General features: G+C 37.5%; 1 protein-coding gene across 5 annotated transcripts in view; it reads right to left on the bottom strand.

Moving 5' to 3' along the window:
* The window catches only part of MINPP1 (multiple inositol-polyphosphate phosphatase 1), a 71,002-nt gene that overhangs the window by 24,022 nt on the left and 29,528 nt on the right, over positions 1-17,452 (bottom strand). For 2 of the 5 annotated variants that reach the window (XM_002756364.8, XM_078345964.1), the window contains one exon: positions 1,921-3,227. The exons of 2 other annotated variants lie outside the window; for them this stretch is intronic. In XM_002756364.8, the coding sequence (XP_002756410.1) occupies positions 2,831-3,227 (397 nt within the window). In that variant the 3' untranslated portion in view covers positions 1,921-2,830. Of the gene's footprint in view, positions 1-1,920; positions 3,228-9,957; positions 10,081-17,452 lie in introns of those variants that run through there. One more of the 5 variants, XM_035268399.3, reaches the window with a different exon arrangement.

Here is a 17,452-nt window from a genome sequence, read left to right as displayed (position 1 = left end):
TCTTATTTAAATCTAAAACAAATGTTATGATGTTAATTCTGATAAAACAGGATGGGCATGTGTGGTTATCATTTTATTTTCTTGTCTGCATATTTACAATTTTTTTAAAGAAATAAGGACACCAGAACTTTGCAGAATCTGCTATTAATGCACTATTAGCATTTAACAGTTAATCATCTATTTTATGAAACATCATTCATTTGAAGATCTCTGATCAAAAGATCAAGAATCTCTGCATCTCATAATTTCAATACATAGTTGTGACACTTTGATTTTTAACAAAATGCATTTCCATTTTTCCTTAAGAAATGAATACTAAATTACAAAAGTATTTTAAGATAAAACTATAACAATTCTATTTTTTATCTGATCAAATTTACAATTGAGTACAATTTTTCCTCGTTTTTAATTCCATGACTCACCACCCTATAACCTGAAAGGAACCCAAATGGCATGTGTTAGTTTAATCCAAAATTTTTCAAAGTACATTCTCATTTATAATTGTCATAGATTGCAAATTGTTATAGACCCGTAAATGAGAATGTACTTTCAAAGACTTTGGATTAAACTAACACATGCCATTGGGGTCCTTTCAGGCTATAGGGTGGTGAGTCATAGAATGTGATACATGGAAGATGCTAAATTGAAGTTAGTTTAAAGAATAATAAAATTAAGAATCCTTTTATCTTAAAATATATTATTTCAGTAATGACAAAATAGTTAAAATTTTTTTAAAGTTAACCTCCTCCCAAGTTTTCCAGTATGGAATTCAAACTATAAATCTTTCATTGGAAGAATATGACATCTCTTTTCCTGCTGTGGAGTTACAATTTATGAATATAAATGAGAATCTACTCAGGTCAAGAAAGATAGAAAAAAATGTAATCTCCTATAAAGCCTCCTTTAGTCACAATGCACAATAGCACATTAAAAGCTAGAGACATTCCATAGGAGAACCCCATGTTTCCCAAGGTCACTTCAACTCAGGATCCTTTCTTCGTAACATTTGTATCTTCTTTCTAGAATTTGTGTTATGAAGATAATATTTGATTTAATCTATATCATGTCCATTCTGGAATAATTCAGTTTCTGGAAATCCCATGTTGAAATGGTCCTCCTTCATCTTTTCATAGCACACATACCATATTTACAGCTCCCAGTGTTTGTTGGCTTGTTTCTTTTACTTGCTCATTAGCGCCGCTTTTTTTAACCTTAAAGCTATTCAAAAAGGTCTTGGCAAGGTCACATAACCCAACCGTTAATATGACATCATTTTAAAGGTATCCTTGGGTCATAGTTTGCAAACCAAAAGTAACATGAGGTTTTCTTACTAATAGAGCAAGCATTTAAAATCTTTGTCTTTTCTCTAAATTAGCATATGATGACTTCATTGGCTGAAAAACTCAAATGACTAAGCATTAACTAAAAAATATTTCGACTGTGGGTGATAAAAAAGATCTTATTGTCATTTTTTTTTCAAAGACTAAAACTGATTTTTTCAATTTTATCAACTGAAGTTTGGCTTGAAAATGTCCTAATCCAAGTCACATATGACAATCTGTACACAGGCACATGGATATCCTTAACATGTATTGGTTTTCCTATGGTCTGTCTCTTCAAAAGCAAAGTACTGTAAAACTAATAAGAGCAGACTCCAGTAGGGGATTTTGCTACATGCTGTTTAATAAGAGTAACCACACATTTTCAAGAAAAAGCTCAAATTTTCCTTTGAAATATATCACTTTTAAGGTATATATGAATTAAAATGCATTAACACATCCATTTATTTGAGGAAATTTCTGTTAGAAAAAAATTGTTTTAAATTGCCAGATTGAGTCAAAGCTGCTTGAATTTCTAAACTTTCAACATAAATTATTGATTGCATTTTGACATGGAGAGAAGAAAAGACTGGTAGCAAAGTTATAAGAATTCTTTTTATTATACCAAATACTTTCATGTTATTTGACAGAACTCAGAACTATTTACAAAGAAAGAAAGAAAAATCCAACAACCGAAAAATACATTTCATATAATAGCAAAATATAAAAATAGAAGCCAAGTGACAGAATGAAAAAGTTAGCTAAGCAATGGATTTGAAAAACTTTGATTCTACCTTTCTCACTTGTTGCTAATTGTCCAAACAGATATAATAATAATTTAAGATGGTCTTGTGTGACTTCCTAGAAATAAAAAGGAATTCTTGAAAAAATGTTCAAATATTTTATAAATACCAAATACCAAAAATATTTATTTTCATTGTACTTTCTGACTTGTTTCAGTGAAGATGTCCTTTTACAACGTTCTTTCTTGTTTCAAATTCTCATCTAGAGACATTACTTTCTTCTGAAGTGATACTCCCAGTTTATCGCAATATTCCTGATTCAGAAAGACAATGCTAGAACTGTCCCACCTGAGGAAAAGAAAAGAGCACTGCAGACCAATCTGTAAAGTTCCTAGACAGTTCAATCAAGTTAAGGATGGTCCAACTGAGATGTTTTGTTACTCCAGCACTTTTCAAGTGTCATTATGAAATCATAATTCTATCTCAGTGTGAGATTTCTTATATAAGTAGGAAGAATTTCATTGTGTAAACATTTGCAGGGCCAGCTGTTTCTCTGAATAGATTTGTTTCCCCTTAAGAGAGCTGCTCCAGTGAAAAATCATTTCTTACATATCATGTCCAAACCCAAAGAGAAACGCAATGTTTTTCTGTGAAAAGACAGAAACACTCAGGTAATACAAAAGCTTTCCATAATCAAGGGATTGCCTATTACAAGCATGTAATCACTCCTTACAGATTCCTAAAGAATTAAAAGTGTTCTTCATTTACTCATAGTTCATCAGATGTACTGTTAGCCTTTGCTAATTCACATTCTTCACTGGTTTGACAACTCTGAAGGATGTCCTTGTAGTGGTTCTTCAGATCATCATAAAATGAAACAGTTTCTTGTGAGTAAGCCAAGGGTAACACCTTTTCATTTAATAACATCTGCACTCGGAATTGTTCTTTAGGAGTCTTAGCATTTTCACAGTAGTAAAGTACAAATATTAGGTTTGAGGCATAAGGTACAATGTGACCGCTTCGGAACTTCCGATGCATTTGTTCCTTGTAATTGTAAGCTGTTAGAGGTTCCTTGTCTTTGAAGTAGCCCATGAGAGAAAGCAGTGGAAGAAGTGTCTCTGCATGACCAAACTGAAGGATGACTGGAGAAGAAACTGGCTGAGACCTTCAAACAGAAATATATATTAATGTCATAGAACATAGTGTTTATACTTAGGAGTAACTTTCCCATCTTGTTTTTAGTTTAATCCCATCTATTTTTTAAATCTTTATATAAGTTACTCAGGCATATGGCTGAAATTCCATGTGGTGGAGAACTAAACTTTTTATATTGAAAGTCAAGTTCCAAAATTCAGGATCACTGTACTGTCACAAATCCATATGAAACAGTGTGCATACATATTTTCCTTTAGGTTTAAAGAGAGTAGTGTTTTACAGATATGGGAATTTGAAACAGATATGTATTTCAACACTGTATTGCCTTTCTGTGCATAAAACTGAGCAAACTGGCCCTTAGTAAATATTACTCCATAAAGCTCTTTTAAATAAAGTGTTACTATTTTATTTATATCTAGGGTATAAGAACAAGGAAACAAGCAATATTCAGTAAATGTCTTCTCAGGTCTGAACAGGATTACATGGTAATTCACATAATCTTTCAATGGTTTACAAAACCCACAAAAGGTTAGTGATACAACCTATTCTGGCTCAAACAATGTGTCTCTGGTTGGGAGTGGGAGTTTATAAGTGCCAGGAATACAAATCACATTCAACATTATGAGATAAATCAGTTTTTTCTTGAAGTTTTCAATTTTTTTTTTTTCTGGTAAAGGCTTATAAGAAGCAGTGAATAACTGCTTAGCCTTTTTCCTATTTTTACAGAAAAAAATACTATTTTTCTTAAATACAATTTGTAAACCTATTCAAACATGACTGTCTGACTTTTTGCCACCACTCATCGGGTTATCAATTTACTGCATCTGGATTTTCTGGGAGGACAGAAACAGCAGTTTTAGACCTTCCTGATTCCCTCTGCCCCCAACACACACAAACAGAGCAACTAGATAGCAAATCCAAAAACCCGTGGGAAACATTTATGACATAACTAGGTGGAAAAGTATTTTCTGTGAACCACCCCAAGTAGCATCCAGCCTCAAGAACTAGTATCTGTTGAAGAAGCAGAGAGAAGCCTCAGAGCATCTGAGCAATCTGAGAACAGGAGAATCCCAAACAGCCAACAGGTATTTACTGGAAGCTCTGTGGGCAAATTGGAGATGGTAGCTCAAATTGGGAAGTATTCAGTCCTCTCCAGGACTTGGTGAGTACAAGACAGGCCTGCAGTAAGGGCTGGGGCTGGAGAAACCTGGAGCTCCTGTGAACTCTCCAAGCACAAGGCTCACACTAGAAACTGCTGGTAGTGGAATTTCGGCCAAGCAGGAGAGGGACAGAGAGATAAAAAAAGTAAGTTCAGGTGAAAGTCGAGGGAGAGGAACAGAACCAGGAAATCTCAGAAAACAACCCATCATACTTCTGAACAATACACACACCAGAACAGGGTGTGTCATGTTATTCTCACCAAATGAACTGTGTGAGATGAGACAAGCAATCTGACACAAGCATTTTTCTAAATGTTAACAATTCACATTAAAATAACTACAGAAATGCATGTAAGAAAAAATAAAGAGCAGAATCACTTCCATATATGAGTATGCTAGAAATACATACTCAAAAAGTACATTGAAATGGTATTTCAAAACAAACTAAAAGACAATTATTCATACTTTGAGATTAATATTCTCTAAAAGGTATAAAACTTAAAAGCCATTCATCAATAGGAGCTTACCAAGACTGTCTTCATAACTGGTATACTTTAATTAGGTCATCGAAAATACTCAAAATCTCTATTTATTCCCAAGAAGCAACCTTTTAGGTCTGAAGTTACAAAGCAGTAGCATTCAGAACACAGCTATATTTAGTTTGACCAGCATAAGTATTTTTAAATTTTGCATTATTTATCAGTATTTAAGAATTGAGAGGTTTAAGATTCTTAAAAATCCAGATTTTTGGCTCTTCTTAGAAATCTGAAAGATATGGCAACACGCGTCCATATATACCCATAAGACCACAATCAGCTAAACAGGAATAAGGTTACGACCCTCTATAGAGGGCATATACTTCTTGCATAATACATGTATCATTCCACATCGTGTAACATAGGACAAATTCATTCCTTTGTTACTTGCCTGGCCCCTTTATACATCTGAGTATATTCAAGTCTAAGCTAATACCACTGTCATAATCTAAATAATGAAATTTAATAAAGATACAAGTTAAAAGAAAAACAAGGAATATAAATATACTGGTTTATATTTTAAATCCTTTAGCCATCAGGCAGACACCTCAAAGCCAGGAGCAATCCTAAATTCAACTTTCAGTTATTGCTCTCCATGGGATATACTAGGACACAAAACAGGTCAGGGAGAATAGTAGCAATGGCAGCAACACCTCCATTGTCTCGCTGAAAGAATTTACTGTCAGTAACTCCTCTTTCCCCACAGAAGAACTGTAATAAACTGGGGACAAGATGTGATAATATATCCAAACTACTGTCATTTCAGCAAGTAATTTTATACACAATTAGTAAACTTTACATTCTTTTTTTCTACCAAGTGTCTGAGATGCAGTGCGTAATTTACACTTAACAGACAGCTTCACTCATACCAGCCCCTTTTTAGGCACCCAATAAACCACATGTTGCTGGTGGCTACTGTTTTGGAGAGCGCAGGATACAGTTGTATAGACAGTCTTACATACGTAGATTCAAATGTTAATCAAATAAATAGCAAATAGGAAAAAAGATACAAGACAAATAAAAACACACAAATGAAAACTATAAATTGGGAAAAGGAAAGAGACCTAAAGGGCTATGCACAAAGTATGAGTTCAAAGTTCTATTACTTGCTCCAAGCTATAGAAGAAATGGCATCTAGACTGTGATTCAAATTTAAGTTGTAAAGTTCAAAGTTCCTTGGGTTTATACAAAAGGCAGTAAACACCTCCCCAACCCCCCCCTTTTTTTTAACTGTCTAACAGTAATATGTTAAAATCAGCAATTCTTCAGAAGAAATTTGAGGAACACTGTATTTAAAAATGCTTATTGGAAGTTTTATGAGAAATCAAGGAAATTTATATATGAGATTCTGACAGTAAACCATGCCATCAAAAATAAATTACGGTCTTCTATGATTTGATGAATCTAAATTTGTTTTAAAATTGTATTTCAGAATTCCAGACAATTTTTGATCGGAAGGAAAAGTGCTAACTTTTATAAAGTCCATAAGTATTTATTATCTTCTTACATAGAGAAATCTCTATTTCGGAAATTTGAAACACACCAATAAAAACCCCACACAGTATCTTAAAGGTCTAGTTAAATACCCTGGTAAACCAATAATAAGACAAGGATAATAGTTTAAAAAAACTAGAGCAATTAGAACAAGATTTTGCTTATAAACTGAAATGTGCCTATAGGAAATAATAAACTTATAATTTTATTTTTATAATTTATATATTTAAAAAATAACCAAGTTAAAATATTTAAATTTGCAATAATGAAAAATATAAAAAAACACAACTTCATTCATAATCATTATTTATTTTTCTCCTTTTATCCTTTGTGACTTAACATAGCTTGCTACTCAAGAAAAAGCTGCTAGCTGATGATGCTCATATTCATACAAAAGGCCCTGGAAAAATTAGCTGCACTCAATTTTCCAAAACATAATAAGAGACTTTTCAAAAGATCCATTTGGTTAATTTGTTAGATGTGACAGGCCCTGTCATTTCATGCCAAGTGGCAGGCACCATGCTAGTTTCTACTTCTTGGAAGGGTAGAGGAGGGGAGAAGAATACTGAGGTAAAAGAACAGAAACACTAATGAAACATTTCTGGCTCTTGCAGATTTGCATGTGTCTGTTAGAGAAACCCAGAGAAGAACAAATCCATCTGTTTAAGGAAGAACTGAATGGGTTTTGCTGAGGAGGTGGTGTCTGAGCTGGGTCATGAATACATTCCTTCTAGGTCTTAAAACAGAAATGTTACTCATTGTAGCCTTAGCAAAGTAGTTGACTTACCCTTTCATACAAGTACTATCAGACCCTTTTAGAGAGGGAAAATCTGAGCAGCTTGAAAACCACAGGGCATAACCTAGTTATGGGCAAATTTTAGGGCAAATTACCCAATCTCTCTCAGGCTTCATTCTTGCAAAATGAAGATACGCTACTTCTCTGGTAAAGCTGTTGGATTCGAGCTACAGAAAAATACTCCCATATTCACTATCACATATTGATCTATGGCTCTGTTTGCTATAGAGCCATCGATCAATATGTGACAGCAAACAGCCACAGTTGCGGCAAAAGCCACAGCAGTTGCAGCAGTGAAGTACCCCAGCACACAAATTAGTGGTGTGCTGAGTTTAGAACCCAGGAAATGAGTTGAAGTCAGTTCTCCTTCTAAAATATCAGTACCTAACACTTCATTTAGGTAAACATGATATCAAGTGACAACTCATTTCACTGAACAGCATATTTAAAAATTCATCAGATATCCCAAAGGCCAAAGATCCAAATGTAAAAGCAAAAACACAAACATACCATAAAGTGGATGGAAACAATTTATACCAAAAAATTTTACCGGGAAACACCTTAATGCCTTTCAAATAAGAAAATACTTGTTTATTGGGAGTAAGTCATTTAGGAACTCAGTTACTTCTTAGTCACTTAAATTTACTTTCAAACCATTGCTGATTAAAATCATTTAAAATTAAGTAATCCCTGCACTTTGGGAGGCTGTGGGCAGATCTCTTGAGGCCAGGAGTTCAAGATCAGCTGGGCCAACCTGGTAAAACCACATTTCTATCAAATATACAAAAAAATTAGCTGGGTGTGATGGCACATGACTATAGTCCCAGCTACTCAAGAGGCTAAGGCACAAGAGTCACTTGAACCTGGCAGGGGTGGGTGCAGTGAGCTGAGATTGTGTTGCTGCACTCGAGCCCAGGTGACAGAGAATCTGTCTCAAAAAAAACAAAAATCATTTAAAATCAAATCAGTTTTTATTTGTGGGAAGAAACATGCATTTCAACATACTGACTGAGGAAGACTCCCTTGTCAATGCTTAGTAATGCTTTTCAGCAACATGCAATTTGGCAAAAGCACATGTAAAGTCCTGCAAAATTTTTTTAAAATAATTTTTTTTTTCCTTTTTATTTGTTTAAAGAGACAGGATCTCACTCTGTCAACCAGGCTGGAATGCAGTGGCATGATCATGGCTCACTGGAGCCCTGACCTCCTGGGCTTAAGCAAGCACTCTTCTCACTTCAGTCTCCTGAGTAAGTAGGAAGGACCACAGGAGTATGCCAACAGGCCTGACTAATTATTTTTATTTTTATTTTGTGGAAACGTGGTCTTGGCTTGTTGCCCAGGCTGGTCTTGAACTCCTGGCCCCAAGTGATGGTTTCACCTTGGCCTCCCAAAGTGCTGGGATCACATGTATGAGCTACCACACCCAGTTGACTGTTTCTTAAATAAGGCATCAATTCTTTTCCAAAAATGTAAAAATGGCAAAGACCACATTTCTGAGGTTTTTCATCTGAAATGAATATGCAGTAAGAAAAAAGTATTCAATGAAAAGCACAGTTCTACAAAAAGCTGATTGAGGTAGTTCAACAGGACTTGTTTCTCAAGACACAGGTCACAAGGATCCTGCTGATAAAACAGGATGAGGTAAAGAAGCCAGCCACAACCAGCCAGAATCAAGGGGGCAATGAAAGTGACCTCCGGTCATCCTCACTGCTAATTATACACTGATTATATCAGCATGCTAAAAGACACTCCCATCTTCACAGTGACAGTTTACAGGTACCATGGGAATTCCTGGAAGTTACCCTATAAGGTTTAATAAGGGAAATAAACCTTGGTTTCAAGAATTCCCTACCACTTTCCCCAGAAAACTCATGAAAAATCCACTCCTTGTTTAGCATATGATTAAGAAATAACCATAAAAAACAGCCAAACAGCAGCCCTCAGGGCTACTCTGACTATCTGGTAGCCTCCCTTTTATTCCTTTCCTTTTTTTTTTTTTTGAGATGGAGTCTCGCTCTGTTGCTAGGCTGGAGTGCAGTGATGCGATCTTGGCTCATTGCAATCTCTGCCTCCCGGGTTCAAGCGATTCTCCTGCCTCAGCCTTCCAGGGAGCTGGGACGACAGGCATGTACCACTACACCCAGCTTAGTTTTGTATTTTTAGTGGAGACAGGGTTTTTTACCATGTTGGCCAGGATGGTCTCCATCTCTTGACCTCCTGAGCTGCCGGCCTCAGCCTCCCAAAGGGCTGGGATTACAGGCGTGGGCCACTGCACTGGGCCTACTCCTTCACTTTTTAATAAACTTGTTTTTACTCTACTCATTTGGCTCATTCTTGAATTCTTGCCTCCGTGAAGCCAAGAACCACGTGGCCTCAGGCTGAATCCCAATTTTGCCCTACAATATGATCACTAAAGATGTAAGGCTCTAAGCAGATGAACAAAGACAAGGGTGTATGTATCTAAATTTTTATCTTGTTTGGAAGTAAGAGAATATGTCAATAAACGAGAATTTTTAGTCATAAAACCAGTATCTAGGCCACTTCTCTAATCAGTAAGTAATAGCTATTTGGAACACTGCATTAAGAAGGATTCTGAAGGCCGGGCTCGGTGGCTCAAGCCTGTAATCCCAGCACTTTGGGAGGCCGAGGCGGGTGGATCATGAGGTCAAAAGATCGAGACCATCCTGGTCAACATGGTGAAACCCGGTCTCTACTAAAAAATATAAAAAATTACTTGGGCATGGTGGCACGTACCTGTAATCCCAGCTACTCAGGAGGCTGAGGCAGGAGAATTGCCTGAACCCAGGAGGCAGAGGTTGCGGTGAGCCGAGATCGCGCCATTGCACTCCAGGCTGGGTAACAAGAGCGAAACTCCGTCTCAAAAAAAAAAAAAAAAAGAAGGATTCTGAGGTTGTATCCAGACTCAATGTGATCTATTTCATGTTTCCTACACACTTTACTCTCAATTCATGAACCCCCTCTCCTTGCCAATGAATCTCTCCATCTTTAATTTTCCAGATATAACTAAAATGGGTTTGGTCATTTCTAAGACACTGGATTATAAGGCATTAAAAGATGTTTTAAGTTAGCATTATGTCCAGATGAGGTTTCTTAAGAATAAATTTTTTAAAAAGAAAATTAAAATAAGTAAACTATGCAGCATCATTTTTTTGCTTGATAATATCACTACTGGTGAAGTATAAGACAACACAAATATATATAAAACATATAATCACCTAAAACAAATTATTACTTCAAGAAATATGTATAAATCACTCCTAAATGTATGTACACAAATCTTTACTGGATACACTTGGTTTGGTTTATGTCTTTTTAAAAAAAACGTCAAGAAAGCTTGATTATTAAAAATCCCGCTTAGAGAAATTTTGTCTCAGAGAAAAGCAGCTTATAAAATAGAAGAAACTGTCATATTTCATATAATGTGTTATCAACGTGAATATAAAACTGAAACGCTAAGGACAACTAAAAATTATGTTTTAGCAACTACACGTTCTATACAGCTTTTAAAATCTGACTTTATTCTTGATTTTCCCATTTCAAAAACAAAACAAAACAATACGCAATTCACTAAATGTCTAGGTTGAGGTTTCAAGGGTAAGAATTTATCACACTCTTAAATAAGTTGCAACAACTAAAAGAATGTTAAGTATTTTTTGCCTCATCTCAAAACTATTTCCATTACATAATATTGCAGAATATAAATAACTGAAATCTCAAACATAAATGTTTTTCTTTGCTATTTTGTTTTTCTTAGTCTGAATTCAACTTAGTAACCTTTAACAGTTCAAGTGCAAACTATAATAAATAAAGATTACCTTGTAAAATATTACTATTCATAAATAAAGTAATCTTTATTATTATCTGTATTATTAACTTTATTCCTCTAGGCTCAGTAAGAAAGGAGAGAGTCTTCGTCCTTAAAGCTCCAATGATATTGTGAAATATATATTTGATCTTTGTTCCTGTTTCCTGGTACAAAACTCCTAAAATCCTTGAAATCTCCAAAGTGCTGTCATTGTGTATGCTCATGTTGATTGAAAGCTTCAGGATGGGGCTGGTCAGCAAAAAGGCAAAGGCATGATTACAGGGTTAGGATTTCAGGCCCACCCCTTAACCTCAAGGAAGAGGGAGAGGGGCTGAAGGTCAAGTTGATCACCAATGGCCAATAGTTTAATTAATCATGTCTATGTGATGAGGCCTCCATAAGAACCCAAGAGGACAGGGTTTGGAGAGCTTACAAACAGCTGAAAATGTGGAGGTTCTGAAGGGTGGTGTGCCCATATCAAGGGAGGGCATGGGAGCTCCATATCTTTTCCTCCATACCTTGTTTTATGTGTCTCTTCACTTTTATTCTCTGTAATATCTTTTACACTAAACTGGTAAATATGTTTCTCTGAGCTCTGTGAGCCCCTCCTGCAAATTAAGAGAAACAAAAGAAGGGGTTGTGAAAACCCCAACTTGAAACCAGTCAGTCAGGAGTTCCAGAGGACTGGACTTATGACTGGTGTCTGAAATGGGCAGGGGGCAATCCTGGGGATTGAGATCTGTGAGATCTGATGCTACATGCAGGTAGATGGTATCAAAATTAGAGGATACCCAGCTGGTTTCTGCTGCTTATTGGTGGGGATCTCCCAACCCCCAACATTGGGTCACAGAAGTTGATGTCGTTTGTATGTTTGTCTCCTCCAAATCTCATGCTGAAAAGTGATCCCCAATGTTGAAGGTGGGGCCTAGTGGAAGGTATTGGATGGATACCTCTTGAAGGGCTTAGTACTATCCCCTTGGTGATGAGTGAGCTCTCAGTTCATATGAAATCTGGTTAAGAAAGTCTGGGACCTTTCCCTTCTCTCTCTTGTTCTCTTCTCTTGCTATATGATACCTGCTTCCCCTTTGCCTCCCATCATGATTGTAAGGTTCCTGAGGCCCTCACCAGAAGCAGTTACTAGAACCATGCTTCCTATACAGCCTGCATAACCATGAGCCAAAATAAACTCGTTTTCTTTATAAATTACTCAGTCTCAGGTATTTCTTTATAGCATTGCAGAAATGGACTAACACAGAAAATTGGTACCAAGGAGTGGGGAATTGCTATAAAGATAAGTGAAGATGTGGAAGTGGCTTTGGAACTGGGTAAAAATAAAGGCTGGAAGAATCTGGAGGGCTAAGAAGACAAGATGAGGAAAAATTTGGAACTTCTGAGAGATTGGTTAAATGGTTGGGAACAAAACGCTGATAGGAATATGAACAGTAAAGCCCAGGCCGATGAGGTTCCAGATGGAAATGTGGATGTTACTGGGAACTAGAGCAAACATTACCCTTGTTACATCCCAGCAAAGAAGCAGGCTGTATTGTGTGCCCTAGGGATACCCTTATCAATTTTTTCCTCATTTTCCTGTCTTTTTCTGAGCCCTTCTAACTCTTTCAGCCTCTGCCTGTTACCCTGTATTGTGTGCCCTAGAAATACCCCAGGATATACAATACAGGGATCTGTGGAAGTTTGAACTTAAGAGTGATGACCTACGATATCTGGCAGAAGACATTTCTTAGTGAAGCATTCATGATGTGGCCTGGCTGCTTCTAACAGCCTATGATCAAATATGGGAACAAAGAAATGACTTAAAGTTAGAACTTATATATAAAAGGGAAGCAGACTGTAAAACTGGAAATTTTTCAGTCTAATCATGTGGTAGAGAAAGAAAAAGTTATTTTCAGGAGAAGAATCGAAGAAGGCTGTGGAGCAACCACCTGATAAAGAGGTAATTCCAGAACTTTGGGAGGTCAAGGCAGGAGGATCACTTGGGCCAAGGAGTTCAAGACCACCTTGGGCAATGAAGTGAGACCCCCTATCTCTACAAAAAATAAAATAATTGGCTGGGTTTGGTGGTGCATGCCTGTAATCCCAGCTACTTGGTGGCAGAGGTGGGAGGATTGTTTGAGTCTGAGGGGTCAAGGCTGCAGTGAGCTATGATCATGCCACTGATCCAGCCCGGGTAACTGAACAAAAACCCTATCTTTAAAAAAACAAAACAAAACAAACCTTGTTTCCAAAAGAAAAAAAAGAAAACAGATTATCATGATTAAAAGGGAACCAGGTGTTAACATCAAGATAATGGAAAAACGGCCTTGAAAGCATTTAAAAAATCTTTGTGGAATCCCTTCCCATCACTGGCCCAGAAGCCTAGGAGGATTGAATGGTTTCAGAGGCCAGGCACAGAACACTGCTGCCCTGATCAGCCTTCTCCCCACATCCCAGTTGCTCTGGCTTCAGCTGTGGCTCAAAGGGTCCAAGGTATAGCTCAGGCCACCACTTTAGAGGACGCAAGCCACTGTATAAGACTTGGCGACTTCTATGTGGTGTTAAGCCTATAGGTGCACAGTATAAAAGTGAAGAAGGCTTGGCAGCTCCCACCTAAATTCCAGATATTTATGGGAAAGCCTGGGTCCCACACAGAAGCCTGCCACAAGGGCAGAGTTCCCACAGAGAAACTCTACTAGGGCAGTGCCAGGGGGAAGCATCACACTGGAGTCCTGCTGCAGAGTCCCCACCAGGGAACTCCCTAGTGTAGCTGTGAGAACGGGGCTGCTGTCTTTCAGATCTGAGAATGGTAGAGCCATCAGAAGTGTGCAACCTCAGTGTGGAAAAGCCATAGGCATACAACTGTAACCCATGAGAGCAGCCATAGGGGCTGCACCCCACAAAGACACAGACACAGAGCTGTCCATGGCCTTGGGAGCCCACCCTTGTGCCAGTGTGCCCTGGATGTGGGACAGGGAATCAAAGGAAATTGTTTTGGAGCTTTAAGATTTAATGATTGGCTTGGTGCAGTGGGTCACACCTGTAATCCCAGCACTTTGGGAGGCTGAGGATGGCAGATCACTTGAGCTCAGGAGGTCAAGACCAGCCAGCCTAGCAACATAGAGAAACTCTGTCTCTACTAAAAATACAAAAATTAGCCAGGCATGGTGGTACATGCCTGTGGTCCTAGCTACTTGTGAGACTGAGATAGGAGGATCACTTGCGTAGGAAGGTCAAGGCTGCAGTGAGGTTATACTCACAAAAGTAATTATGATCCAATTTTTACCAGAAGCCATTAAAGGTAATGTGCCAGGACTGTATAAAGTAAATCAGTAATTTCTGTGAAGCAGTGATTTGGTTCCAAGTCTATGAACAGGCTGCTCTTTGCCCTATGTCATAATTTATAGTTAATATTAAAATAATCCAGTCTGGTTCTTAAGCCATCTCCTATGAACTCCAGTTAATTTAGGCCCAGTCACTATCTGAAAGAACCAAACATCCAGTTTCTCCTTTAATATACCAAAGTCCCTACAATCGTATGAGAACTTTTCTGTTTCACTCCCAACCTTCTCCAACAAACCAAAGCTGGTCTATGAATAAGCCCAAAATACTGGCAACAACAAATGGGTATGAGTACAGCTATGTGTCTGAATGAGGGAGTAAGAAAGTGTGTAAGAGTGTGTGTTGTGTGTGTGTGTGTGAAAGAGACAGAGAGTGAGAGAGAGACACAGAGAGACAGAGAAAAGAGAGAGAGAGAAAAAAACATAGGCATATAGGTATAGGAGGACAAAAAAGAGAACAAAATGTGAAAGGAATTCCTTCTCAGTTGACACTCATAATTACGTTCTTGTTAAATAAAACCCTTGCATATATTTTGTCATACGATTGCCAAGAGCATAAAGATTGCTATATTTTACTGTATCTATGGTCTCATGTGGCTTTGTCACTACCATTCCATCAACAAAGTTGTGAGGTTCAAGATACCATGACAAAAAGGACCAAATTTTTCCTTTAACAGAAGAATACTGGGCATGGTGGCTCACGCCTATAACCCCAGCACTAGATGGGAGAACCGCTTGAGCCCAGGAGTTTGAGACTAGCCTGGGCAACATGGAGAGACCTTGTCTCTAGAAAAACCCCACAAAATTAGCCAGGCACAGTGGCTCATGCCTATAGTCCCAACTACTTGGGAGGCTGAGGTGGGAGGATCACTTAAGCCCAGGAAGTCAGGGGTACAGTAAGCCATGATCATACCACTGCACTCCAGAGTGTCAGAGAAAGACCCAGACTCAAAACAAACAATAAATACAGGAAATTTTAAATGTTTTATAAAGGAAGGCTGCCAAGGCAATCACTCAATACTCCCTGCATCTGTGTTCTTAACTTTCACAAAGCACATGAAACCATCTGAGAATCTATGAAAATGTAACTTCGTACTAGTGAAAGGCATGTGCCCACAAAAATGAATGTCTATGATTCTGTCCCATATTGGTTTATATCCCCAGAGTAATACATATATTCCATAAGAGTCTGATAATTTTGTCCTAATACTATATTTAAAGTGTCTAAGCAAAATAAATATTTAACACCAAATTAAGAATAATTCAGATGTTCTGCATTCTGATCCAATTAGTCATAGTTCTTCAATTAACTTACATTCCCCATTTGTAATGACTATTCTTCCTTTGAGACTCCTGGCAGAAGTATCCCAAAGAATAGGAATTACACCTTTAACTCTCCTCTTTCCCTGATAAAAATGCATTAAACTTGGGATGTTGCATTTTCCAAAAAGTGGCAAAACCACTTGAAAAGATACATATTTTGCTTGAAAATGTAAACTATTAATACAAATACAAGAAAGCAAATGGGTAATCTATATATATGTCTGAATTGAAATATACAGAATCATGTTTTAAGTTTGGGATCTGGTCAGCCCTTCTTATTTTAGAAATAACAGCATCAGAATGGTTAATTGGATTACTCCAAATTATACCCCTCCTTTTATTTATAGAAACTGGTTAGGAGATTTTATTGTATCTTCAACCAAAAACAAAGTTTAAGTGTAAAATCCTGTCTTTTAATGAGGGATGATAATCATGTGTGTGTTAAAAGTAGATAAAGTAGATAAAGGATACAAAGCAACTACTTGAAGCTATTGAAAAAGCTCAACCAGAAAAACAACTAATAATTGCATGCTCTTCCCCCAAATGTACTCAGCTAGATCTTTCTAAGCTCTTAATCACATTTCACACTCAATTGATGTTATGCAAAGTGTGTTTTTAAACATGATGCAGGAATATCAAATACAGCTTTACACAACTCATATAATTCCCATATTTATGTAAGTTTACAAATAAGCAACATGAACTGCCAGATGCTTTGGGAAAAAAATTACCAGAAAAAATTTTTTGGCTAACTCTTACACATCTAACTGAAACATCAGTTCTAGTGGGCATTTGGAGAAGCATCAATCCAACAGCTTAACACAAATCAAGAACTAAAATGACTCAAGTATGACATTTTTTCTCCTCCAGCAAAAATACACTGAAACAGTTTCCACTTCCAATCAAGAGGGTGTAATAGGGACCAGATTTATTGTCCTACCTTAAACTACCAGGAAGCTGAACGAAACAAAGTTTCAGACACTCAACAACAGTCAGAGTATGAGAAAAGGAAGGCAAAGGAGGTCACCCCACAACTGCCCCAGCATATACTGCCCAGTTTACAGACTACGGCACTGGGAGGGGAAGCCCAAACAGCTCAGAAGTTGCCCTGAGCAGCTGAGATGGGAGAGAGAATTTAGGGAGGCCACACTAGCTGAATTAACAGGACAGATTACCTGAGAAGAGAGCGCTGCAGACCAGCAGGGGCTCCCTCAAGTGCTGGCACTGAACAGCACATGTATATGAGAAAACTATCCAAATCCAGGAGAAAAAAAAAAAACAAAACATTGAAAAGGAACAGATAAAAAAAATTAGCAGAGCTAATTAGAGATTACTCCCACCTATAATTCCAGTGACTCAGGAAGCTAAGGGGAAGGATTGCTCAAGCCCAGGAGATCAGCCTGGGCAACAGAGCAAGAAAAAAATAAAAATTAAAAAAAAATATAAATAAGTTCCATATATTAAAAAGTTTTTAAAGATTAGCCAGGCGTGGTGGCATATGCATGTGGTTCCAGCTACTTGGGAGGCTGAGGTGGGAGGTCTGCTTGGTCCTGGGAGGTTGTAGGCTCACTATGATCACACCACTGTCCTCCATCCTGGGTAAGAGAGTAAGACGCTGTCTAAAAAAAAGAAAAAAATTCCCGAAGCTAACACACACACACACACACACACACACGAATAGTTTTCATACAAGCCACAGTGGGAAAACCTCAAAATGCACAGGGTACACATAAATACTCAGGGTGAAATGCCTCAATAATGGGGAAAA

This window comes from Callithrix jacchus, chromosome 12, assembly GCF_049354715.1.
Source record: "Callithrix jacchus isolate 240 chromosome 12, calJac240_pri, whole genome shotgun sequence".
NCBI lineage: Eukaryota > Metazoa > Chordata > Mammalia > Primates > Cebidae > Callithrix > Callithrix jacchus.
This window is presented reverse-complemented; position numbering and strand designations above follow the sequence as displayed.